Below are 25,573 nucleotides of genomic sequence, written 5' to 3'. Positions count from 1 at the left end.
TACATATCACTGGTTATCACTTGAAAACCTTAAAAGTGTCCATTTTTGTTCCCATTGTTCCAAACTATACATGTATGGCCAACATATTGGAGTTCTGTCCTACCTCAATCATATACCTCATAGTCCCATTATTTTTTGCCACCTTTTATGACTATTAAAACTTCATCAGCTTCAAGATCTTGCATCTTGTGAATAGATATCACGAAAACAGATTGGGAGATGTGTTGTAATATACAATTTATAACCTTTGTTTATGAGACTTATCTTATGGAATAATCCTGTTTTCAGTGCATACGTCGTGACTTCTGAAAACACTGACAAAGCCAGGGTGGATACCCGGTGAAAGCTTTGGTGTGCTATCGGTATTTCTTGGTGTAAAATGAAGTTACATTTATGAACATAGACTGAACGTTTTTACAATGAGCTTTCATTATTCAATAGGAATGCAGTCTTCCAAAACCATGTACCTCCCATATAGTTACTATGCAGTACTTGTGTATGTGGTAAATGAAATGCTAATTTATGTGCAAGTGAAATGCCTGGATGAGACTTTATACCAATGACTCATGTTAAATATTTTGAACTTGAACATAAGATGCAGACCATATTGATCATAGGTTTTCCAATAACAGGGCAAAGAATTCTTGATTGCAAACCTCTGATACAAAACTCCACTGGACTATAAATGTATGTATAATGTATATCATGATGCCAATGTCACAGTCTATTACGGAGTGATCACTTGACTTTATTCATCACTTCGGAAGACCTGCCTCATATCAAATGAAAATACACCCTTTGACGTGTCACCAGATATATTGTGATTTACAATGATTACAACACACCAGCAGTTCAGAGTTTTTAACATGGAGCTTTTGATCTGTCTTGGTTGATGATCCTCATCAGAATGACAAATTCCATAGTTACAGCTGACCACTAGGTGGCGGTATACTCGGCCGATTGCAGATGTTAGTGGTCAGCTGTAACTATGGAATTTGTCATTCTGATGAACATTTTTAGTCAGATATATTGTGTTTTTACAAAGCAAGTCTTGTAACCTCTAAAGTGCACATCAGTTTCTAGTCTTACTGAACACACTGAACATTACCAATATTGATCATCCAGAAATAAACTGTTTATGTTGCTAGATGTTCATTTTGTTGGCTTTTAAACATTTAAAATCTTCCTTCCCAAATCTGAAGATTTGAATTTCCTGCATTTGCATAAATTACCCACAATCCTCTTTTGATACTGTACTTTAAGGAGTTCACTGGAAAGAATAAATTGTCGATGAGTGATGGAAGCAATGAAAAGTCTAAAAGAAATGGAAGAAAGACCACTTCGAAGCCATGTTTAAATTTTTCAAAAGCGTTGTTGTGAATTCTCCCTCTAACAAATTTAAAGGTTTTGCAAGCAAACATAAAGTACAGCTGTACAACCCTCTTCAGGTCAAGTCCATGTAAAAGACAGTGGCCATGGCAGGGTTAGGGTAACCCGAAAGAATCGAAAATATGCATCAAAATCAGCTAAAAATTAATTCAAAGCAAATTCAAAGCAAACAGCAGTATTAAATCTCCAGATTTGGGTACAGTTATTACAGTAAACAAATAATATAATTTTGTACTTGTTTTTTTATTTCGTTATTATGGTTGCAGTGAAAGCTAACAAGTCTGAAGACATTGTACTAAACCCCCATGTGCTGAACATGAAACTTAGACCATGGAACTCTTATTTCTGTTTAGGTACATGTAGATGTATCATACATCAATGAGGCTAAATATTCATTATTTTCTGTGCCTCCAATCCATGTTAGAGAGTCTTGTATTGTACTGTGAGCCCTGCAAACTACACATATTTCTCCAGAACCCGACTTTGTATGTCAGTCTGATTTTAACAACTACATGTACAGTAAATAAAGTGTGGTACCTAAAATTTGATTCTTTGTTTTTGTATTTGTAGTTACTTAAATGTCTGATGTATGAAAGGGCCAGCATGTTTGTTAGTTTGGGTAGCGCTGTGCAGATTTACCATCCTCTTTCACCAACTTTTTATCATATTGTTGCTTGTGTTATAAAAAATATTCATTTTTTGGAAAATTTAAATCAACTTCGAAGTGTAGGTAGGTAAAGACTTGCCATCCTCTTTCAGCAAGTTTTTTTTTATATCGAATTGTGGTGTATTTTTCCCATTCACTTGTCTGAATAATTTATATCCATCCTGAATTAGGAAAGTAAAGATTGCTATATTTGAGTTGGTTGTACCTACTGCTCTTAGGTTGTGTTCCAGTTGTGTTGGTTTTGGTAACATAGTTCTGATAAAATTATGACAAATGCATGCAAAATTAAATATAAATACCCTGCAGAGTACAAGTTAATCTATAAAGAAGATTCCCTCTTATTGAAAATACGGATAATGTACATTTCATAGTTTGTCAAAGAATACAAATCTTTGTAGATGATCTTATATCCATTAGTTGTTCACTTCTGTACTTCACACATTTTAAAGATAAAAACTTCCGATGTACACATCAAGAAAAGAAACAGGTATATCTCTGCACTTGGTAGAACATCAAAACGCCAGGATCTGAATTCACAAATCAGACCCAATGATCGGTTCATCTTTGTACTTGGCACACATCCAAGATACAAAACTTCGACCTACAAGTTGGACATGGTGATTTGCTTGAAAGCCAAGATTGTGGTTCATTTTGATTTTGTCTGCTTGCAAACCATTTACTCATACATTCTAGACACCACATTGGTCTACAGAAACACTGGATACAGTCACCGCCATTAGGATTGTCACACAGTTTTTGCAATTTGACGTTGGCTGTAGTCTGCATGCATCCTATACATGGATCAAGATCCTGCAAAAACCAGTCACAGGAATAAAATCAATACATTAAATTATTATGAATAGTTATCATGAACAACAAGCATTATTGAACACATATTGCCTGGCCATGAGGGCTATAGCACCCGAGGGACTGTGAGTTACCAGAATCACATGCTATTTCCCGAGGCCAAAGGCCGAGGGAAATAGCATGTTATTCTGGTAACTCACAGTCACGAGGGGGTAATGAACGCGTGCTATAGCCCGAATATAGGCCAGGCAATATGTATTTTATAATATACCTCATGCTGTGAACTCGGGGTGGCAGACGACATCGTCAGAAGCTGCCATTTTGACCTGCTGTGAACGTGCGGTGGTCAAGTGACCATGTAAAAGTTGATGGAACTATTTCCCTTGGGAAATAGTCATTCTATTTTCCTATCACGTGACTGATTCTAGCGAATCATGGCACAGCATTATCACTAGGTATATTATAAAACAAAATATTGGACTACCTACAATAACTATAACCATACAAATTAAATTTCTACTCTTGGAGTCAAAAAAAATTTCTTGGAAGCGAATCCCAAATTTCCGCTGACATTTAGTCAGCATCGTCAGGGGTGTACTACAATGAGATATTGTCACCAATGAGATGTCGTTTGGATATCGCTTCCATTCCAAGAAATCGTTTGACTCCATGAGTAGACATTTTCGTTTTTCTTACTATGAACCCTGGAGCTCATGAACATTCATTTTCATACAATAGGTACATATATGTTTCGTTTACATTACAGACAATTTAGTACGAATTCCTAGGTTCACCCAACTTTTAAAATGTAGGACAAGCATCTTTACAGACAAAAATGAAACAAAGAAAAGAAAAATACAAACCATTAATATTAGGGTCTGATAGAAACGTGTCGTTATAAAATGTACACAGTTCAATAAAGTTATAAGCACCTGAAGTTTAGGGTCTGTGTTAGCTAGGATGTATGAATTGGTTAGTGAAGATAAGGTTTATATTTTGGCATTTGTTATGAGGTACAACAGATGAGGGGAGCTAAAGGAAGTCTTTAAAAGCTACATGAATGAAGAAGCTTTACAACTGTGCTAAAACGTTTACTCGTTAGTAGGATGGATTTTTGCCTCTCGTACGAGTGGATAATTCATTAATTGAATGAAATGAGAATGGTCTACCATACTACCTATAATAGCTGAAATTGATGGATCTTAGTTCTACATGTATACAAGATATGAACCATAGAAAGCCAAGGGTGAAATAATGTCAATCTTACCATGTAATCTCCTGGCAGTCGGAAGACAGGATTCAGACCAACTTGTTCCCGGAATGTATCTAAGAATCTGTCAGTGAGGGATTGGTGTATTACAATATTCCTGGCATTTCTGACTGGTGCTGATAATTTCTCTTTCAGGTCACTGTATTCTGTAGAATTTAACCTTTCAAATAAAGAAAATGCACTTTGTGTTAAAAGCCAATGTTTCAATACTACATTCTCAGTGTTTTTGCTAAGGTTTGGGAACCCCGGTAACAGAAAGGGGGAAAGAGGTAAAGCTGGTAGTGCTTCCCATGCAATGTATCATAGTTTAGGTGGGGAACCCCGGTAAAATGATGTGGGAACCCCGGTAGATTTTACCTACTTACCACCCTTAAATAAAACACTGATTCTTACCTCACTGTCATCTTATAAGAGGAGCCATAAAAATCAGCAAGGATCATTCTTTTCTTCAGGACCAACTTTTTCTATAACTCTGCTGGACAACTATTTTCTACCACAGACTTTAATCCTAATCTGACATGGACTTTAATCCTAATCTGACATGGGCTTTTATCCTAATCTGACATGGGCTTTATCCTAATCTGACATGGGCTTTAACCCTAATCTGACATGGGTTTTAATCCTAATCTGACATGGGTTTTAATCCTAATCTGACATGGGCTTTATCCTAATCTGACATGGGCTTTAATCCTAATCTGACATGGGCTTTATCCTAATCTGACATGGGCTTTAATCCTAATCTGACATGGGTTTTAATCCTAATCTGACATGGGCTTTATCCTAATCTGACATGGGTTTTAATCCTAATCTGACATGGGCTTTAATCCTAATCTGACATGGGCTTTATCCTAATCTGACATGGGTTTTAATCCTAATCTGACATGGGTTTTAATCCTAATCTGACATGGGCTTTATCCTAATCTGACATAAGCTTTAATCCTAATTTGACAAGGGCATTAAAACTGTATTGAGGCAAGTTGAAAAGCCTCCAAGGGGTGTGATACTTATCATTTCTCCATATATTAATATTTTGTGGAACCAATCTGTATATTTGTATTTTGAATGAAATTCTTTTTACATGAAACTTATTAGTAACAAGTTCAATTTGTCTACAAATGTAATGCACTTAAACATTATCTGTATCTTTATAAATATGTTGCATGATCAGATAGCTGGTATATGATCGACAGACAGAAGGTACTGTATTAAAGCATTATGTGATAATAACTTGCAATCGCTCTTTCCACCAAGAGTAGAATTCTTCTAGACGCCAAGAGTCTTAAGGTTCTTTGGTGACAAGTTACTAAACCTATCAGGTACAGCCTTGGTGTCTATAATGCCACAACCAACTTCCATCTGTTCTAAAAATGTGCATAGTATACTACACTGTATAAGCGTGTCTTTGATAAATCCAAGTATTATTGACCCTTATCAGACAGTGTCTGGTCACACTCTCAGCCTGAAATGATAGTAACACATACCTAATAGTGAAGGGTTTGACATGTTGGTTGACACTATCAACTCTGATATTGAGAAATTGTACAGATGTATTGCTTTCATAGTAAATATCATGTTCCTGTGTTCCTATCAGAGTCAGGTGTACATCTCCTTGGTGTGCCATACATATACCATACGTTGTCATCTTAATCACCCAGGAATCCGTCACAATCACTCGCTGCCCTGGAGGACCTGTAGCAAACTTGTCAAATCTACGAAATTCAATATTCACTGATGATGCAACAGCTCTCCAAGAATCACCATGGTACCCTAGAATAGTTGCTATGGGGTGATTGTTCCATTTTCGTCTTGACCAGTAAAATGCAAGTAGACAGCCAATACAGAGCAGAAACACAGACAAGTAGAAATAAATTTGCCAGTAGAGGCTAACTGTCCAAAAATACCAGAAGTTCCATTCTGGCATTGCCATGGCCATCATGATATAATAACCTGAAAGAAAGTAACAAGTAAGGTTAACATTCTGATAACTTATGAAAATAAATATAGTTATTAAAATTGAACACATACATACCAGTAAAAATAATGGACTACAGAATTCTTCACACAATATATTAGGCTTATCCATCCACAAATATATGTTCAGTACATTTATTTTTGAGCTTGAAAGCATGGAACTATTTTTGGTTAACTTACATTTTAGGAGAACACAGAAGTATACTAAATATGATAATGGTAAAGTTATTAATACTTCTATGATATATCTACTGCAAAGGACAAATTTTTAGGGTTGTTTTGATGTATTTCAATAATTTTACTAATAATCTTTATTCATCCAATTGACACCTTTATTGTGTATGCTAATTCAAATTAGTCATTTAATGTGTACTAGATTTAAAATCTAACTTCATTAGTTATCAAATACTGAAATAGTAATATCTAATAACACCAGTGTCAACATGGCAACATTGACGATTCGAATGATGGCATAATTATTACAAAAGTGGTACATGATTCACATATTGTGCAGTGTTTGTGAAATATTAGACAGGGTCTATGATAAAGGATCTTTGTTTATTCTTACCGAGTGGTATTAAGGAATGAAAGACAAGAGTGGCAGCAGACCTCTTCATATGATAGTAAATAAAATGCATTTCCTCACTTCCCAACCAATGGGATAACACGTTTTGCACTGTCAAACCAGCGGAACGAAATTCTTGTGGTGGAATGGCAAGGCATAACGCTATTAGCCAGTAACCTACAGTACAGATGAATTCTGGAGATGCACTCTGCATATTTTTTGCTTCAAAAGGTTTACTGAGATTTAGATCAGAGATCGATCAGTCAGGTGTGTCACCCCATTCAGCGTACACGTCTATGGATACCGGAAAAGGATAGAGTCAGCTGTTTTACGGCAGATCACGTGATGTTTTGTAAACACAGAGGGAAAAAGTACCATTTGTTATCAAGAACTTTGATTCTGTCACTAGTTTATAAGCATGAACACTGGTCATAATTAACCAATATCTTCCAGTACTCTATATGTAACAAAACTACTGACTGAAAATAAACTATGCGTCATCGGTGTTTTACTATACGTGTCTTTAGGCATATGGTACTATATATTGACCAATCAGCAACATCATTCTACATCACCTGACCTTACTCAGCTCACTTTGTTTAGCCACGCAATACCGGAAGTTGTATGTGTTTTGAAGGAGGAGCGATCGACGTTTTAGGGGATATTACTCTTAAAATGTCTTCAACGTACGCGTGATTCGGGAAAGTGGGGATGACTGAAGATGGGGAGACGCAAGAGGAATGCACACGCGCTGAAATGGTGTTCATTCTTTGCATCTGTTGCTGTTCTTGCGTTGATTCGTCCTGCAAGTGCAGAGTCTGATACAAACAGTGTTCCCAACAAGGAGGAGGCTGTCACCAGCATTTTGAAGGGAGATGGTATTAGTGAAGAAGAGACGTTGCCACATTGCAGCGAGACGAAATATTTCCATAACAGTTACAACGGGCTCTTTAAGAGGTATATATGCAAATTAGTATATTCTCTGTCTAACATTTCGATACAGCATAGACGCTCGGATAAAGTTGATGATAATGATTTGAATCACATGGATGTTGCATGTTCACGTATACATATGTACCGGCCGTGTACGGGTCACAAGTACATGGTAGGTCGGGTCCAGTCTAGAAACGTCTCGGCAAACCCGTCTCTCTTAGTTAGTGGTGAGTCATCTTAACCTCAATACACAGGTGTCCTAGATTCGGTACACAAATGACAAAAGAATTGAGTGGCCTCAAAGAACGACAGTGTTATAAACAGTGGCAACAATAACAACATCGTTGACAATAATAATGTACCAGATTATGAGATAACAGCATGATAATGAACCATTGAAACCCAAACCCTGGGATCCATTATGTAAAGTGTTGTTGAGAACATTTACTATCAAGTATGTGAAAGTTCAATAAAGCACACTGCAAAGGAATAAATTAAGATATAAAGAACAAATTAACTTACCAACTTACACATAACTTCAAACATAGACAATAATACTAGAGAGGTCTATGCTTCAAATCACCATTAGTAAAAACAGGGTGTATGATTTATAATACCATAACTTGTTGTGAGACAAACTCAGAAATAAAGAATATGTAATCTCTGTTTTTTAGTGTTAGCTAGAAGTTTACATAATTAAAGATGGGAAAGGTTCTTTGCCCCAGCCCTTATGTGTTTACTGTTTACGTTACAAATTGCAAAAACAAAGAATAATAGTTTGTCATCTTCATTAAAATGTCCCATACCAAACTAAATTTACAGACTATTATGAATTTTGAATTTGATTTGTTCATAACTTTTTATTGAAGTCTACAAAAACATTTATTAAAGTCTACAAAATTACAATAACTTTTGAATGTCCAAGATACATGTGATACAATATTGGTATTTTGGGATGTTGCTTACGGTAAATTAATTTCTGACACCAGAATGGAAGTGTGAATGTGGAATGTAATACATGTAACATGTTATAGAAACAAGAACTTTCCTATCATTATAAAACCACCAATCTCATTTGCGTGTACTTTTGATGATTATTATTATTTTATGTGGATTAATAAACTCTTTTGCGGTAAGAGTCATCCTTTTTGAAAAAGTCCACTGATCAATCTTTTGCTCAAAGTTTTCACAAAAAGTATGAGAAAAAAAGATAAAGAAACAAAACAGATATGTTTACATGCACAGCTGACATGGGAGGAGGAGGAGAACATTTTACTTTCCATGTATTTAACCCAAAGGAAAGCAAACTACTTTATTTTGAAATATTTTAACAGTATGCATTTACCAACAAGGTAGTGACAAAAATGAATATGTTGTCATTTGTAGAGATATTGTGTTAGTGAGTACTTTAGATGGTAAAATATCAGCTTTGGATCTCAAACATAGTGGTCAGGTACTATGGAGTTTGGATGCTGGAAGTGGTCCACTACTCTCTTCTAGTATCGATAAACTGGAGGTGAGTGACTCATATATTGAGATGTGCTCAGAAAAAAAGAAGGAAAAAGTGACTGATTAACGTTCCTCGAGTAAAAAAAACAAACTTTTTTTCATATATCAAGTTCCTATTTCATATATTAGGTATGACATTATTGTTTACTATATGTATAGTGTATAGAAACTACACATAACCAGCTATTGTCTGCATGTTCCTTTGCAAACAATGACATGCATAAAACCTGCTGACTCATTTTCAGTATACTTCAAGGATTTTTGTAAAGACAAACATCAAAAAATGAAAAGCAGTGCAAGCCATCTTATGTTTCATGGTGATTTCAAATTGCATGAGTGTAATGTTTTCATCTCTTAATCAAACGAGAAACTACTACTGTACTAGGGATTTCTTACCTGTATATATTGTTAGATTCATTGTAGCAGTGTCTGGCTTGTAGAACTTTGCTTATAAATGGCAAACTTTCAGATTTTGACCTGGTGATAAATTTTATTTTCATACACAAAAAACTTTGAGTTATTTTCCAGACTTTTGCTTCTGCGAAATCAGTAGCTATTTCATAGAAAGAAAAATGATGACAAAATCTGATTTTGAGATATGATTCAAAGGACCAGTTTAATGTTCTAAAATGTTGACATTATTTCATATGGTGGTATAACATAAAGAATTGATGAAAATGATGCATTTGTATTGTTGATTCTTCTGAACAAATTCAAATCAATCAAATGTGATTTACAGATCATAAGTGAGAATGGGAGACGTATCAGACTTGTGCCGTCATTGGATGGTGGTTTATATAGCTGGGATACTGAAAGTGTAGAAGCTCTACCCTTCACTGCTGATTCCTTACTTGGCTCTTCATTCAAACTAAATGATGATTCTATGATAGTTGGAGGCAAAGAAACTAGAAGTTATGGAATTAGTGCTTCCACTGGACAGGTATGGTCAATAAACACAATAAATGCCATCAAATGATGATATACATCTGTCACTTTTATATTCATTTTACCATATTTAAGAAGTACTATGTTATTGTTTTTTAGCACAACTGAACTTGTTCAGTAGTGCTATAGGGATCGCCCGGCGTCTGTCTGTCTGTGTGTGTGTGTGTGTGTGTGTGTGTAAACAACTTAAAGTCAAAAACCGCTGAACCGATTGCCACGATATTTGGTGGGTCCATTACTTTGGGTGTCTAGTTGGGAAATTGTTCAAATCAAAATGATCGCATCACAGGTGTGTGATTTGGGTCAAAAAATGTGATTTTTGGTCAAAAAACTCAGAAACTACTGGGCAGATTGGTGCGAAATTTGGTGGGAACATTCTTAAGGGGGTGTAAAGTAAGATTTGTTCATGACGGGATGATTCCATCAGTGATATGCAAATTAGGGCTAAAAATGTGTCTTTTTGGTTAAAAATCTATAATTCTAAAACTACTGAGCAGATTGGGCTGAAATTTAATGGGAATATATCTAGGGATGTATGGACGAAGAAATATCAAGCATACCATGATTCCATGAGTGATATGCAAATTAGGTGTAAAAATGTTCATTTTTGGTCAAAAACTTATATCTCAAAAAGTACTTGGTCAATTAGTCTGAAACTTGGCAAGATGTTTCTGAAACTGTTATTCTGCAGATTTTCTTAAAAACATTTTGACAAAATTGGCCCTAGCAACCATGACCACACCCTTTAGCAACAACCAAATGACAGTATATTTTGGTCAAATAACAACATCATCTGGTAAGCAAGTGAGTAAACATTCAAAAAATGTATGCAAATACCCTAGCAACCATGACCACGCCCATAGCAACAGCCAAACGGTGGTGTATTTCACAAAGATAACAATAGGGTTTAATAGATAATTGAATAAACATCCAAAAAATGTATGTAAATTTGCATAGCAACAAGACCACGCCCATAACAACAGCCAAATAATCACGTATATTGCAAAGATAACAACAGGAATAGAAAGACAGATGAATAAACATTCAAAAAATGTATGCAAATACCCTAGTAACAATGACCACGCCCATAGCAACAGCCAAACGGTGGTGTATTTCACAAAGATAACAACAGGGTTTAATAGACAATTGAATAAACATTCAAAAAATGTATGTAAATTTTCCTAGCAACAAGACCACGCCCATAGCAACAGCCAAATGATCACGTATATTGCAAAGACAATATCAGGAATTCATACACAAGTGAACAAAAACATACACAAATGTATGCAAATATATCTAACAACATGACCACGCCCATAGCAACAGCCAAATGATAGCATTTATCGTAAAGATAGCAACATGATTGGATAGGCAACTGGATAGTTATTCAGCAAATAAACACCTATTGTTAGCATAGACTAGCATATGGATAAACATTTTTAAAAACTACAGTTGTGCTACAACGCCATTGGCGGTATTTTTCTTTATGAAAACTGATCTGGTAAACACATAGTAGACTATTGTTCCAAACAGAATGTTGAAAATTGGTACCTGGAATTTTGAACAATTTTCAATGTTATATTTGGAACAATAGACTTTCATGTAACTGTTAATTTTTTTATTGTCTTTGTTTTAATGCTTAAATGTAAATATGTTTACTGAATTCCACATCCGTGAAGACAAGTTGGTAACACTAACAAAAATACCAGAGCTGACCATCTAAGTTCATACATACATATTATGACATTTCGTTCCGTTTCAACTTTAGTACAACATAGCGTCACTGTCTCATTGGCTGTCACATTTATATTCAATAACTATTTTGCATATGTCTTGCATCTAAATTGTCTTTGATGTTTCTATAGCTACGTTATATTTGTTCATCCAATGGATGTGAGAATTTTGGAGAAGAGAGAGAAAATGAAGACATTGTGGTGATACGTAGAGACCAACAGACAGTGAGGGCAGTAGAGCAGAGATCAGGGGCAGAAAAGTAAGTAGAATAGTTGACATACAGTCTTGTGTTGCAAGAAATCTTGACACTGATCAATGATCACTTCAAACATACAATTTTACAATAGACTGTCTCAAGTCAAAACAATTCAGTTGACATCATTCACACTGTTTTTTCAAAGCTGCACGAAGCTTACGTCTGTCGATCATCAGTCTTGTTCACTTTAGTTGTACATGATCTGTTATGAAAGTTGGAATGACCTGAATTCAACCTGCCTATGCTTCAAATGGTTCAATGCATACAGTGTAAGTGTAGACACATTATTTGATTTCTCTCAATCAGTGATCACCACTGATTGGGTTGTACCCCAAAATCTTGACATAAATCAACCAAGCAGAAATGAAATTGGACTGGCGACTTCATGTATGGAAGATGTTTTGAAATACACAGGTACCACTTTAATAGGAACTTGAGGTTACACTGTGACAACTGTGTTGGTCATAAACAAGGAAAAATTTTGCTCTTTATAATTTGTTAATTACATCTCGTTTGTTCTCAGATGGAATTTTAGTGTTGGCCAGCATGAAATTCAGTTCTTGAAGAGTATCCATAGCAACAAACAGACAGATGAAAACAGTAATTTGTGTGATGAAGATGGCTGTCATGTCAGTGATTATGAATATGAATATGATTTTGATTTTGATGATGAGGACGATGTCTTCCGTGATCCAAAATTGAATTTCGTTGTATCTGATGGTCACATTGCAGCTTTCAACCAACAGAAACCCAATGAGTTACTATGGCAACAGAAGGTAATTTTATTTCAAATCAAAAAGGATTGTGTTCAGAGAGAAAAATTTTTGAAGTGTTCTATGAATAGAAAAAATGCTGATTTGTCAATTGGTATCTGACATTAGTGATATAGCATTATCCTCTCCAAGTTGTAATGTATACATTTATATATGAATCAGATTTTGTATAATTTCTTTAGATATGTTTTTATATAGAGGCTGACTTTGGATGAGTATTGAAATATAGGTGTCAAAGAAGGTTATTTTGCAGAACTATAGAATGATCCTATGTAAATAGCTCAAGTAATGAGATAACACTAATGTGGTAACCTGGATTGAGACGTAGAATGTGTTCAGTTCATAATTTGTCACTGCTCTGTCTGGTATTTCATTCATTTATGTAAAGTTTATCTGATTAATGTGTAACATCCTTTGATGACTTGCAACTAGCAAAATTTGTCTTTTTGTCCTCTCATTCTTTTACCTTTGACCTTAGTAGTGTAATTTTGCCTTCCATAGCTGTCAAGTGCCATTGCCTCTGCCTGGAAAGTAAAAGATGGAGCAGTGGAAGCAGTCAATTTATTTGAACCCAAAAATGTACCAGCCCTGTCTATGGACAGAAAACCACAGGGAGACAGTGAACTGGGAGACTTTATGAAACCAAAGTTGTACATGGGTAAGACTTATTTCATGAAAGTTTTGTATCAACTTTTACCAACAATTCATAATCTGTTAAAAGTTACACAGAACAGTCTTGTGTTATGTAATATCAGGAACATCTTCTCCATAAACCTACTGTCCAAGTACTGTAATCTCAATGTCACGATCCCCATTTGTGTTTCCAAAATATAGTTGGATAGAATGTCAATACACAAGGAGTGTTTCACCATGGTCTTGCAAATGAACTGAAAGAACTTAATTTCTCTCTCAATTCTGTCATAATTTCAAACATTTTCCAAAACAAATTTAAAGTTTCAAACAAAAACCAACATCTGATGAATACATGATGCCTGTAGGTTTCCACATACTTTGCAGTATCTTTATCTCCAACATGTTTGTTTTCATATGAATGGTTTTCAAAATAGAAAATGATTATTTTGTTAAATCAGGAATGTACCACAAACAAGTTTACATTCAAGAATCAAGAGCTCTCAGCAAGGAAGTAGAAAAAGTAGCAAATTCTGATGCAGAAGATGAGGTGAAACTAGTCGCAGGCCCCAAAGTATTATGGCGACCATATATTGCAACAGCACCCTCAAGGACACCAGCTTTGATAAGTCATGGCACAGAACAAGATGATGATGATGAAGAGAGTCAAACCTTAGCAACCCTTCACCAGTATCCATATGGTAAGTTTGAGATATCAGGTGATACAGATTACCCTGTATTGTATGTATTTATACAGTTTTGAGTATGTGATGGTGACAAAGACTTCCAATTACCACAAAGATGTTTATCAGTAATTGGTGTTTTTGCTAAGGTTTAGCAGAGTAGGTAAAATCTACCTGACTTCTTTAGTCATTTTACCTCAGTTCCCACCAGAATTAAGGTTCAAGGTATGGAAATCTATACAACCTTGAATGGATTTTCCTTCTTTGTTACCAGTGTCCCCTACCATTGGCTAAAAACACTAATTGATATACAGTAGTAACACAACCTCAATTACATTTGAAACTTTAGTATTTGGAGCTGAGCTGAACAGATGCTTGCTAAATGTTGGTGTTGACTCCAACAAAAGAATGCCTAGTTATCCTCAGAGTTGAGCTTCATCCTTGAATTTGTGTAAGAAAGTGATTTGTTTGCACCAAGAAATCTGATGTATTGTGTTAAATATAAGGTACATGTGATGATATATTACAGTTAAATTTACATGTTTGAGTCCCATTGTCATACTTATGAAGTAACAAGTAACCGTAGATGATACAAAAGACAGTTACTGGTATAAAGTGACTATCTTGAACAGAGAAATCTGATGGTGTCGTCATGTAGATCATGAGTTGCATTAAGTATGTGTCATCATTTAATAATAGTACATCTATTGACCCATGACTGACAAGTTTCAGACACTAATTGTTGTTATCATCTTTCTGACTACAGACAGTGGTTATTATCTTTATTCTGACCAAAGTCCTGTCAAGGTCAAGCCAAAGACCAACAAACGTCCATACTCAGGTGGTGAAAGTAATGAATCTATTGGCGGGGGTGACTATCATTTGAATATTTTGATAGCCACCTCTATGTGGGATTGGTGGTAAGCACACTTTGTTATCAATACTATGTTTATTACTAAAGTGTCAGTGTCAGGTTCTCCATTGGATGATTTCATGAATATGCAAATAACACTTTGGATTCCTTCTTTATGCAAATTACACATTACCTAATACTTTTTTTCCTAAGGGGAATCCTGCATTATTAATTAAACTACAATAATTTATAAAACTATAATATTTATACAGGATAGTTCTTTAAGTACATAAACACTTGTCTTTCAAGAAGTCCAGTGAGGGCCATCCCTCATGGGTTCAGTGTTAATGCAGGAGGAAACTGGAGTACCCGGGGAAAACCTGCGTTGTTTGGTAGAGTCAAACTAAACGACATTCTTCTTGCAGACTAGCATGGTAAATTTAATCAAACCCTGAATGGGTTTGAACCCCAACTGCAGTTGTAAGAGGCAAGTGGTTTAACCACTTCTTCACCTACAACCCATTTACTTCTAAGTCATAGTATACTGCAATAATTATTATTGTACTTATAATGCATGGCAGATTATGTTGCATGTCCATTGGCAATGTATACAAATTGAAAAATCTACCAATAGAACATAGCTTATTAATTTTCCATATATGATATATTTCATACTATGATGTACTTCCACATATCAGGTTGTTTGCATAACTATTTCTCATTTTACCTACAGGAAGGAGATTCTCCAAGCAAGCGTGGTAATTTCAATAATATTTGAGTTAGTGAAAAAGAAACTGAAGAAGTCCTTGCCCTGTAATGATAGTGACGTCAAAGAAGAAAGTTCAACAAATACAACAGCTGTGAACAATAACAGTGATTTGAAGGAGTATAGATCAAGGTACGAAACTAATGTTGTACTCAATGCAACAATACCAACTATTCACTGTATTCTGTCACGCCTGAAGTAATGGCTAGAACAGTCAGGGACAATTGCTCACACAAAGCCAACAGGTGTTGCCAGGCCTAGATGACTCTGAGATACACTGTTGACTGACTGGGAAAGCCTGGACAGTTCCACTGCAATGTGATAGCAAGCGTACAGCATATTCCTGTTACTAAGTCCCAAATTTGAATGGAAATTTGTAGAAGTGTGTATATTTGTGTATAGTCTATATAGAATACGTATTATTTTTTTTTAGAAATAATACTATTGCCATATTTCCTCATTTTTTGTATAGATATTTAGAAGATTTTGAACAAGAGTTTTGTCTGGGAAAAGGAGGATTTGGTGTTGTATTCCATGCAAAGAATAAATTGGATGATAACTGCTATGCAGTGAAGAGAATAACTCTACCAGACAGGTATGGACAATAAAATGCAACTTTAACCATACATGTTTTCCGATGAATTATGCCAGTATTTCCTGTCATATGATCCAGGATGTTTATATGTTGTCATAAAATGGAAATTCACAGACAAGTAATGTCAGAATTACTGTCTGAAAAATACATGTCTGATAATCTACAGTTTTGTTAATGACAACAATGTATGCTACAAACTTATGACTAACATATCTGAATAGTGCTGCTGTAAAACAAGGACAGTGGACAGTGTTATATTCCTGTAATTACTGTGCAGCATATTGCAGAGTGTAAAAATATCTGAAATTTGACTCATTTATGACTAGTCCTGTGATAATAATAAAATATTGTAAATGCTGGTAAACCACATCCAATTACTACATTTTTACCCCACAGACCATATGGCCTCTGGTGTTACTAATTTTGTGTCTACCAAAGTATACACAAGCAGGTCTGAACCTGCTAATTACAAATCTGACAGATTTATGATTAGTTCTATGATAAAAAATAAAAATATTGTAAATGCTGGTAAACCACATCCAATTACCACATTTTTACCCCACAGACCATATTTGATAGCCTCTGTTGTTACTAATTTTGTGTATACACAAGCAGGTCCGAACCTACTAATCACAAAATTTTCAGCAGCCTACTGTGCTCAAGAGTTTTCTTTTGTTCAAGCTACTCTTGTGAATTTTAATTGGCTAAGTCTTATTATAGAAATAAATGTATTCTTTATGACATACAGATATTTAATGTTCGATAGTATGATTTATGTAGTACCTTTGATTATAATTCTAGTTGTATGGATTTGAATTTTGTTGGTGTCTCATCAAATCTGATTGTAGAAAAGTGACGTGGGAAGTGAAAGCCCTTGCTAAGTTTAAACATAACAATATTGAAATCTGATTGTATTCTACAGGGAGGCAGCTAGAGAGAAAGTGATGTGGGAAGTGAAAGCCCTTGCTAAGTTAATAGAACATAACAATATTGAAATCTGATTGTATTCTACAGGGAGGCAGCTAGAGAGAAGGTGATGAGAGAAGTGAAAGCCCTTGCTAAGTTAGAACACAATAACATTGTTAGATACTATGCTACATGGAAGGAAGAACCACCACTTGGATGGCAGGAAGAACAAGACAGATTGCAAGGTCATAGGTAAGCTAGCTGTCTCTTTTTCTGTCCTTTCATTAATTGCTCACTCATAGATCTTATTCCGTGAAGTGTTCTTCACCTTGTTAACCATGTCGTAATAATAATGATAGTAATGTTAGTTTTATATAGCACTTCCCCTACTGGTCAAAGTGCTTTAACAATATTACCCCTGACATGGACCTATAATGGCACAGCATACCTTTATGCTCTAACACTGAACTCCCATGGGAGCATACAACCCATTGAGGCCTCTGCAAGCACATGATATTAAAGCATTCAAAGAGCAACCTCTATCCTACCAGGTCCCATATTATACAGCTCAGTTGACTGGGATACAGTCATGGTTCATTTCTTTCTAAAGTAGCCATTCAGAAAGAATTGACAGTCTCAAGGCTTGAACTGGCAATATTGACTTACATTATATTCTATCCAGCCACTCCAGTAACTGTTTTACCTGCACAACTCCACAATTACCTAATATTCTCCTGTTTACTTAGTAGCTGTCAGCATGAGCAGTGAGCAGCTTACAAAAATGAACTAAATTGTAAAATAGGGTTGAAACATAGAATAATTGGCTGTTTTGTTATGGTTTTCAAATAAGATTGGACTAGTCACTACATTGAGGATTTACTGACAAACACATTTGTTCAAGACACAGAATGTCCACAGTGGCTGTTTTCTATGAATAGAAAAAACAGTTACAACTATAAGTATTGTGTTAGTACAAATTTTCACCAATATTCATGCCAAGTTAGACCAGGGTGGCTTGTTTATAAAGTGAATAGACAATATCTTCAAATAAGACATAGTCTGTCTAAGATTGTGTTTACTAGTTTGTAGATCTGTAGATTTCAAGATGGCAACCCCAATTGCATGTCACATGTCTACAGCATAGGTGAGAGTTCTTGAATGAAACATGTTTTGAACATTCTAGCTTTTAAGATACAATATCTGTTTCTATTTCCTAGTGATACACGGCAATTTAACACTTTTACTGATGACACCAAGAATACATCAAATATCAGAAATTCTGCAAACCTTGTCACTACATTGTCACATGACCACAGTGAAGACACGACCAAACCATTTGGTGGAGCGGGTGACATTGCAGACAGTCTGCAAAGTAACTCAGACACTGCTGGTGCAAGTGGTGGATTTGTTCCGGGACTTTTCATTAATAATGCAGAAGATGAAGAGAGTGGTTCCTGGAGTATTGATCACCATGGCAACTATGATGCTAAAGGAGAACTTGAAGCCACAGAGAGTTCTTTTGGCATAGACTTTAAGGAAACCAGTGAATCTGTGTTTGAATCATCAGGAACATCAAGTGGGGCAGCTTTAAAGAATATACCATTTACAAATTATGCTAAAAATCATTCAAGAGAGAAAGTTGACTCTTTTAGTGTTGTGTTTGAAGACTCTGGTTGTGGAGACAAACTCAGTGAGGGCGCTACAGACTCCGATTGTAATACAAACACTAAACAAGAGATGAGTCATAGCAGTTCATTGAAAGGTGTCATAGTTCAAAGGTCAGAAGGTCAGAAGTTATGTGCTGGTGAACAACCCGTCGAAGAAAAGAAACCAAAGCAGCCAACCAAAAAGGCATATCTGTATATTCAAATGCAACTTTGTCAAAAGCAGAGTTTGAAAGAATGGCTTCTTACAAACTGTGATAACAGAAACACTCAGCAAGCTTTACATATCTTTCAACAAATTGTGAGTGCAGTGCAGTATGTGCATGACGTAGGAATGATACACAGAGATTTGAAGGTAAGATTTTCACAGCTGAGTTCTGACACCATTGCAAAACGCTATTTCTGAATTACCTGATTTCCTCATAACTACTTGATTTCAAGTGATTGTTTGTGACAGGTACTTGCAACTGAAGTATTGTGTCTGCAAGCTCACCAAATTCTGTGTTTTGATCACCTTGTATTCTTAATTCTCGACCATTTTCCTGTTCTCATTTTTTGCTAAACTTTACAAGACTAGGGGCTACTTAGACACAGTGCATAACATAACATAGTTACTCTTCTGAAATTTTGATTATCTTAATGTTTTCTTGACATGATTAATACACTTCTGTATGAATGATTTGCCTGTAATATATCAAATTCATTGAATATTTTGACAGCCTTCAAACATATTTTTCGCTCTGGATGGATGCGTTAAAGTTGGAGACTTCGGATTAGTGACAGCCATGGACATTCAACCTGGCTCTGGTGAAGCAGTTGATGTCACCACAACAGAGAAAAAACATACAGACAAAGTGGGAACACAGCTTTATATGAGTCCAGAACAGGTAAATAGTAAAAATGTCAAAAGTTGAAATTATAAAAGTGTTTGAATACATCAATGTGGTTATTCCAGTCTACATACATTTATTAATATAAAATATTCTTGGCCCAACAAAGTTTAAAATATTTGATAGTCAAGGAAATACCCTTCCAAGAACTGAATCAAAATGATGATGATTTCGATCAATTTAAGTACTGTGTGTAAGACACTTATAGGTTTACAATCATCTTTGTTTCTTCACATACATCACCCCAAACTGAAAACCAATTGTAGGAAAGTATTTGATGTTCACACACTGGTATGAAGATCTTAGAAATATCACAGATGATGTCAGGGTTTGAAGATCTTAGAAATATCACAGATGATGTCAGGGTTTGAAGATCTTAGAAATATCACAGATGGTGTCAGGGTTTGAAGATCTTAGAAATATCACAGATGGTGTCAGGGTTTGAACATCTTAGAAATATCACAGATGATGTCTGGGTTTGAAGATCTTAGAAATATCACAGATGATGTCAAGGTTTGAAGATCTCTCTCTAAGTGTCTAATATATTATTTTCTTTTCATATCCAGATTGCAGGGAAACAATATGGACATAAAGTGGATATTTTTTCTTTGGGACTTATATTTTTTGAGTTGATGAATTCTTTTTCAACACAAATGGAAAGGATTATGGTATGTATCAGATTTTAATGTGAGAGAGAGAGAGAGAGAGAGAGAGAGAGAGAGAGAGAGAGAGAGAGAGAGAGAGAGAGAGAGAGGGAGAGAGGGAGAGGGAGAGGGAGAGGGGGAGGGGGAGGGATGGATGTAGACTTCTATGTGGTTGTACAAATTATTAAATTTGGTAAACCGTAAAAAATATTTCTTTCTTGACCAGGTTTCTACTCTAAAGTACTAACTACTGGTAATATGTAAATGATATGTATTATGACAATCGATAATATTTTATGAAGTAATTTATGATTCTAATTAGAACTGCCCCTTTTTGTGGTTTACAGGTTATGATGGCTGCAAGAAGACAAGATTTTCCACAGAAGTTTCTTATAGAGTCATCAGTGAAGGTAAGATAGTTTTCTTCTTAATGAAACCTCAACTGTTATGATTGGTGGCAGTAATAAATACAAATCACCATTCACATCATATGTCAGTTCTTCAGTTTGCTAACTGTCAAGTGACTATAGTATAGAGAAGGTATAACATGTCAAGTTCTTCAGTTTGCTAACTGTCAGGTGAATACGTATACATAGAGAAGGTATAACATGTCAAGTTCTTCATAGCAAGTAACATTTATTTGTTTACAGGATATATCAAATTAGATAAATGAAATATTTAAATAAGAATGATCTTGTTATTTTTAGACATTCCTGTGAATTAAGATGTGGAACTTTAAATTCTCTCTACCAGATTGGGTATTTGTTTGCACGTAACAGACTGCAGGTTGGGAAACAGGAATAATGATTGCTCCCAATATATGACCCAAGTATTACTGCAAACTGCATTACCATGCAATGAAAAGTAAAAGTGATTTCAGGTTCCGGCGAGGGGTACCTTTCAACTTTATGATTAGGATTTGTCAAATAACATTCAATGCCTTTCTGTCTAACACTATTCTATACTTACAAGCTTGCCTTTTGTATTTACTAATCAGGCCAAGTTTGCAATGTGGCTGCTATCACTAAATCCAGACAAAAGGCCAGAGGCTAGTGATATAACAGAAAGTGAACATTACAGGGAAGTCTTCCAGAACTATGTACCACCAAAACCTAAAAGGAGAAGAAATACTTCAAGTTGTAGTGAATAAGTATGGGACTGACATGAACAGTGCAGTCACTGATTATATGACATATCTATCAGTCATGGACAATGTCAGCTGGCTGTATGGTTAAACTTGGTGATCTTGTCACCTACCTGTAATTTATTCTGTGTGTGAACACTGAAATTGTGGTGCTACTGGCAATGTCAGCTAGTAGTATGACTGAGAGTGGGGATCAAGAAAGTTTGATACATGTGTAGTCGCGTAATTGTAACTTACCTGTGTTGGATAACTGAAATTGTGGTGCTGATCACAAACTTACTGAAATTGTATTGTAGGAATTGCAAATAACGTTTCATTTTGGAAATCCACAACAAGGAGTCCTGGACCAACTCTTGAATGTTACAAAGACAATTAAAACTTACTGGGACCAGATTTTCACATCTGATTAGACATGTGACTGATTTGATGTGACATTTTTCTAGAACTTCGTATTTGGATGGCAGAGAAGCAGAATTGCTGGTACTTGCAGATGAGGTGGAACTGATGAACCATCCTAAATAATTTTAGTTTTGTTCATTTGAAGCTATAATAGTATTTTGGTTATTTTATTTGGGTTTTTTCAGTTTTAACTTTATAGAATTATTTTTGTTTTCAGAAGTGTGTGGATATTTAAAGGGAAAGCGAAATACTAAAAGTCACATTGACTGATGCTACCAACCACACTGACAATACCACCCACACTGACGCTACCAACCACACTGGCAATACTACCCACACTGACAATACCACCCACACTGACGCTACCAACCACACTGACACTACCACCCACACTGACACTACCACCCACACTGATACAACCAACCACACTGTAACTAAAATACATTCTACAAGCAAACTCTAAGATACTGAGACTGTTCAGTGTAACATTTGTAGCAATTGTCATGATGCAAGATTTACTGGCATTTATGAACTATGTCCAGAAATTGTGTGTACATATTTCTTAAGATTTTCTTGAGGTAAGAGGTTTACAGAAACATGTAAATTTATATCACCAGTACTATAGTGGTCTGGTATGGTATGTTGCTTTAATTACAGTCTCTGTGATAGAGGGATTGTGCTTTTATCTTTGTTTTCATGCAGTATGAAATTGTTAAATTGTTTAGATGTTATCCAGCCAACCAAGACCACTACCAAATATCATTTCCTACTTGAAATGAAGCAAGAACTATGAGATAAACAATTTCTATAAAAGTCACCTCAACCATGAAAAAAAACTATCAAATTCTGTACTTAGAAGTTTATGTTTTTCATCTTTCATTTTGAAAATAGTACTATAGTATTCATTTTGTTGTTGTGAGTAAAATACCCTGTTCAGATACACACAGTTATGCTGGTGCTGCACCAGCGTAAAGCTACAACTGAATTCTATCAACCTACGAAGTTTACTTGTCTTATGCTGTGCTAAAACTATGTACAATGTACGACAGACAAACTTAGTAGCTTGAAATCATTCAGTTGTAAGTTTACATTGGTCCATTACCAGCACTACTGTGTGTCTGAACAGGGTAAAAGTCATCACATACAACATAGCACCTGTTGTATGACAATGACTGATATATTTGCCGCCCAAGTGTGCATCTCATCAGATAAATAGTATGGCATTATACTGGAGTCCTACTATCATAGGAATTTCCAAAATCTTCTACCGAGTACAAGAAATCTTTTTTATATTTCAGAGTTTATCACTTTAAAGAACAAATCAAATAAATTCTAATATCTAGCTCACTTCAAGGAGAATTTATTGTACATTGAACAACCAAAACTACATAAGATGTTTACAATACAACACAACATTTCGTTACCTTGCCAATATTACATGTCATTAAATGTATATTTTTACTTTTATTCCATGTTTAAAATTCTTGAAAGTGTAGCAAATAAAATTTACAAGATGACTTGAATGTTGTGTATTCTTGACTATAAGTGTTTTGAAATAACTCAAAAGAGATTGACCTTATTTTCCACATTTAAAGTACTCTAGTATGAATGAATGGCATTGTAATCTGACATCTATTACTCTCCTCTCATCAAGTTTAACAAGTAATGTCAAATGTGGGAGTTTGCATTTTTAGTAATAGGACCAGAATGTTTAGGAATAAAACTCAAATTATGTAAAAGACTCTTGTCAGATAATGATAAATCTGGGTGGGGGAAAACACAGTTGTCAGGCAGCGGCACAGAGTTATACAAAATGTTAGTCGTGAACAAGAGAATGACCTCATCAATCCTTATAATGCCACTGATAAGATAACACCAATTTTTAGAATGTGGGATTCAAATTTTGGGTATTAAGGGGTGGCATGTTATCTTGAATTTGACAAGTTCAGTCAAATTACCTGGTGAGAATCTAAGTATAAGTTGGTGTGGTAGATTTCATCTAAATGATTTGGATGGTGTCAGCATCTTCATTTAAAACATACATTGCCAGTTTGAACAAGAAAATATGAACAATTTTGTATAGTACTGACTTTATAGCCAGTGTAAAGACTGTGTAAGGCTTTCTAAGTTTCAGTCAGAATTCATCATTTTACTGTTCATTTTCTGTCTTCTCAATCACTTCCATACATTTCTGACAATCTTCAACTGTGTTGGTGATAGTTTCCATCAAGAAAGGATTGAACTGAGTAGCCAGGTCCACATGAAGAAGGTGACATTTCACTGGAAAACAACCAAAAATTTCATAACCAACAAAATATAATCTTCCCAAAGATTTACTCAAATTTCATAGTATGATGTATATAGTTACCATGTACTGTACAACACCCAAATGGCAATTTTGTCAACAGGCAAGTTTCTTGTTTGTAATTAATAGTATTTTCATGAGTATAACCACCTGTATCACTATCAGATACCATACAAATGGAATCTATTCAGCATGCCAGTTTGTGGTCTTCATTCCTAAGTCAAATTTGATAATCAGGATATCCTCAGCTGTGCCAACTTAGTACATAGAATCTAATGTAGTTCTACATTCCAATCTGCCAAGGGGTGACCATGAAAGGTAAACAGGTATCTCCAAGCCTTTATAGAATAGTTGATGCCCCTCCCCCTCTCCACCATTGTCACAGTGACTTTATTGTTAAATTTTCTATGATAACACTTGAGTAAATTGATTTGGGTACAATCAAGTAATTCAACCTGGACATGGGATTGTCTAGTTGAACAAAAATCTCATATCAATATGTATCTCTGGACCTTGGCACCTACTGTATTGGTTAAACTTGCTTTGGTGATGATGTGGTAAGATGGGCAATGTTTCCTACATAGGCAATGCAAACATATTCCATAGTAACATTTTTGTTCAACTACACAATACTGTTTGAGGTTGAGCAGTCTTGATTGTATTTCTTACCACTTGCTTCAGTCAGTTGATCTTTCATATCGCTAAGATCCTTCTGAAGACTGTCAAGATTACACTTCTCCCGTTGGTGATCAAAGTCAACCTCTGCAAGATGGAGTCCATGTACAGCTTGGCTAGAATTCTGGTGGCATAAGATCATAAAGGATATTACAATCTGTAACTTTTAAACACAACTTGAGGTAGGCGAGGGTGGCCATATGCTGAATTTTCCATAAACTTTCCCGTAAAGGAAAATCCCTATTAGATTTACTTCTTCTTTTAGTACACATATTGATTACTGTCATCAACTTACATGCGTTTGAATGATAAAATAGCACCTCTGTAACTTGTCAGCTATGAAATGTTGTAAAGAAGCCATACTGCACTTGACATGTGTTTAACCACTTTGGGGATTTCCTGCAAGGGTTTATGGGAAAACCTCTTGTGATGACCTCACATTTACCCAATCTCTGTGGGCATGCATTTTCCCATGAGTCACCACAAAATACAAGATAGGGGAAGACCAAATGTTGGTGAATCATAAGCCTAATTGTTGTGTCAGTGGCGTGTCAGAAGGCATACTAGTGTGAATTCTCTGTGAAAGGTCTGTCAATACTT

The 25,573-nt window shown here is 35.4% G+C and overlaps 2 protein-coding genes across 3 annotated transcripts; one reads left to right on the top strand and one right to left on the bottom strand.

Moving 5' to 3' along the window:
• Nucleotides 1-727: 727 nt before the first annotated feature.
• Nucleotides 728-7,718, bottom strand: LOC144446605 (E3 ubiquitin-protein ligase TM129-like). Its single transcript, XM_078136408.1, has 4 exons — nucleotides 6,673-7,718; nucleotides 5,615-6,080; nucleotides 4,131-4,293; nucleotides 728-2,866 (listed from the first exon to the last, which is right to left on the bottom strand). The coding sequence occupies exons 1-4, from the start codon at nucleotides 6,881-6,883 to the stop codon at nucleotides 2,615-2,617; spliced, it is 1,092 nt and encodes a 363-aa protein (XP_077992534.1). The 5' UTR covers nucleotides 6,884-7,718; the 3' UTR covers nucleotides 728-2,614.
• Nucleotides 7,279-23,725, top strand: LOC144446604 (eukaryotic translation initiation factor 2-alpha kinase 3-like). 2 transcript variants are annotated; one of them, XM_078136406.1, is made up of 17 exons: nucleotides 7,279-7,626; nucleotides 8,989-9,118; nucleotides 9,851-10,051; nucleotides 11,922-12,049; nucleotides 12,570-12,822; nucleotides 13,321-13,477; nucleotides 13,911-14,150; nucleotides 14,899-15,052; nucleotides 15,719-15,883; nucleotides 16,224-16,346; nucleotides 17,269-17,287; nucleotides 17,380-17,504; nucleotides 18,470-19,271; nucleotides 19,636-19,803; nucleotides 20,373-20,474; nucleotides 20,798-20,860; nucleotides 21,448-23,725. In XM_078136406.1, exons 1-17 carry the CDS (start codon nucleotides 7,391-7,393, stop codon nucleotides 21,598-21,600), a joined length of 3,219 nt encoding a protein of 1,072 aa, XP_077992532.1. In that variant the 5' UTR covers nucleotides 7,279-7,390; the 3' UTR covers nucleotides 21,601-23,725. The 2 variants fall into 2 exon arrangements, with proteins under 2 accessions (XP_077992532.1, XP_077992533.1); XM_078136407.1 differs by lacking the exon at nucleotides 17,269-17,287 and having other exon boundaries at nucleotides 17,361-17,504.
• The last annotated feature ends 1,848 nt before the right edge of the window (nucleotides 23,726-25,573 follow it).

This window comes from Glandiceps talaboti, chromosome 15, assembly GCF_964340395.1.
Source record: "Glandiceps talaboti chromosome 15, keGlaTala1.1, whole genome shotgun sequence".
In the NCBI taxonomy this organism is placed as follows: domain Eukaryota; kingdom Metazoa; phylum Hemichordata; class Enteropneusta; family Spengelidae; genus Glandiceps; species Glandiceps talaboti.
The sequence above is the reverse complement of the archived record's forward strand: the minus strand, read 5'-3'. Positions and strand labels throughout refer to the sequence as shown.

Excerpts from the sequence above, each read along its gene's own strand:
- LOC144446605 (XM_078136408.1), bottom strand. The coding sequence starts at position 6,883 with ATGCAGAGTGCATCTCCAGAATTCATCTGTACTGTAGGTTACTGGCTA. Across the intron at positions 6,081-6,672 it reads TCATTCCTTAATACCACTCG|GTTATTATATCATGATGGCC; the intron begins GTAAGAATAAAC and ends ACTTTCTTTCAG. Across the intron at positions 2,867-4,130 it reads GACTGCCAGGAGATTACATG|GATCTTGATCCATGTATAGG; the intron begins GTAAGATTGACA and ends TGGTTTTTGCAG.
- LOC144446604 (XM_078136407.1), top strand. The coding sequence starts at position 7,391 with ATGGGGAGACGCAAGAGGAATGCACACGCGCTGAAATGGTGTTCATTC. Across the intron at positions 12,050-12,569 it reads CAGAGATCAGGGGCAGAAAA|ATGGAATTTTAGTGTTGGCC; the intron begins GTAAGTAGAATA and ends GTTTGTTCTCAG. Across the intron at positions 12,823-13,320 it reads AGTTACTATGGCAACAGAAG|CTGTCAAGTGCCATTGCCTC; the intron begins GTAATTTTATTT and ends TGCCTTCCATAG.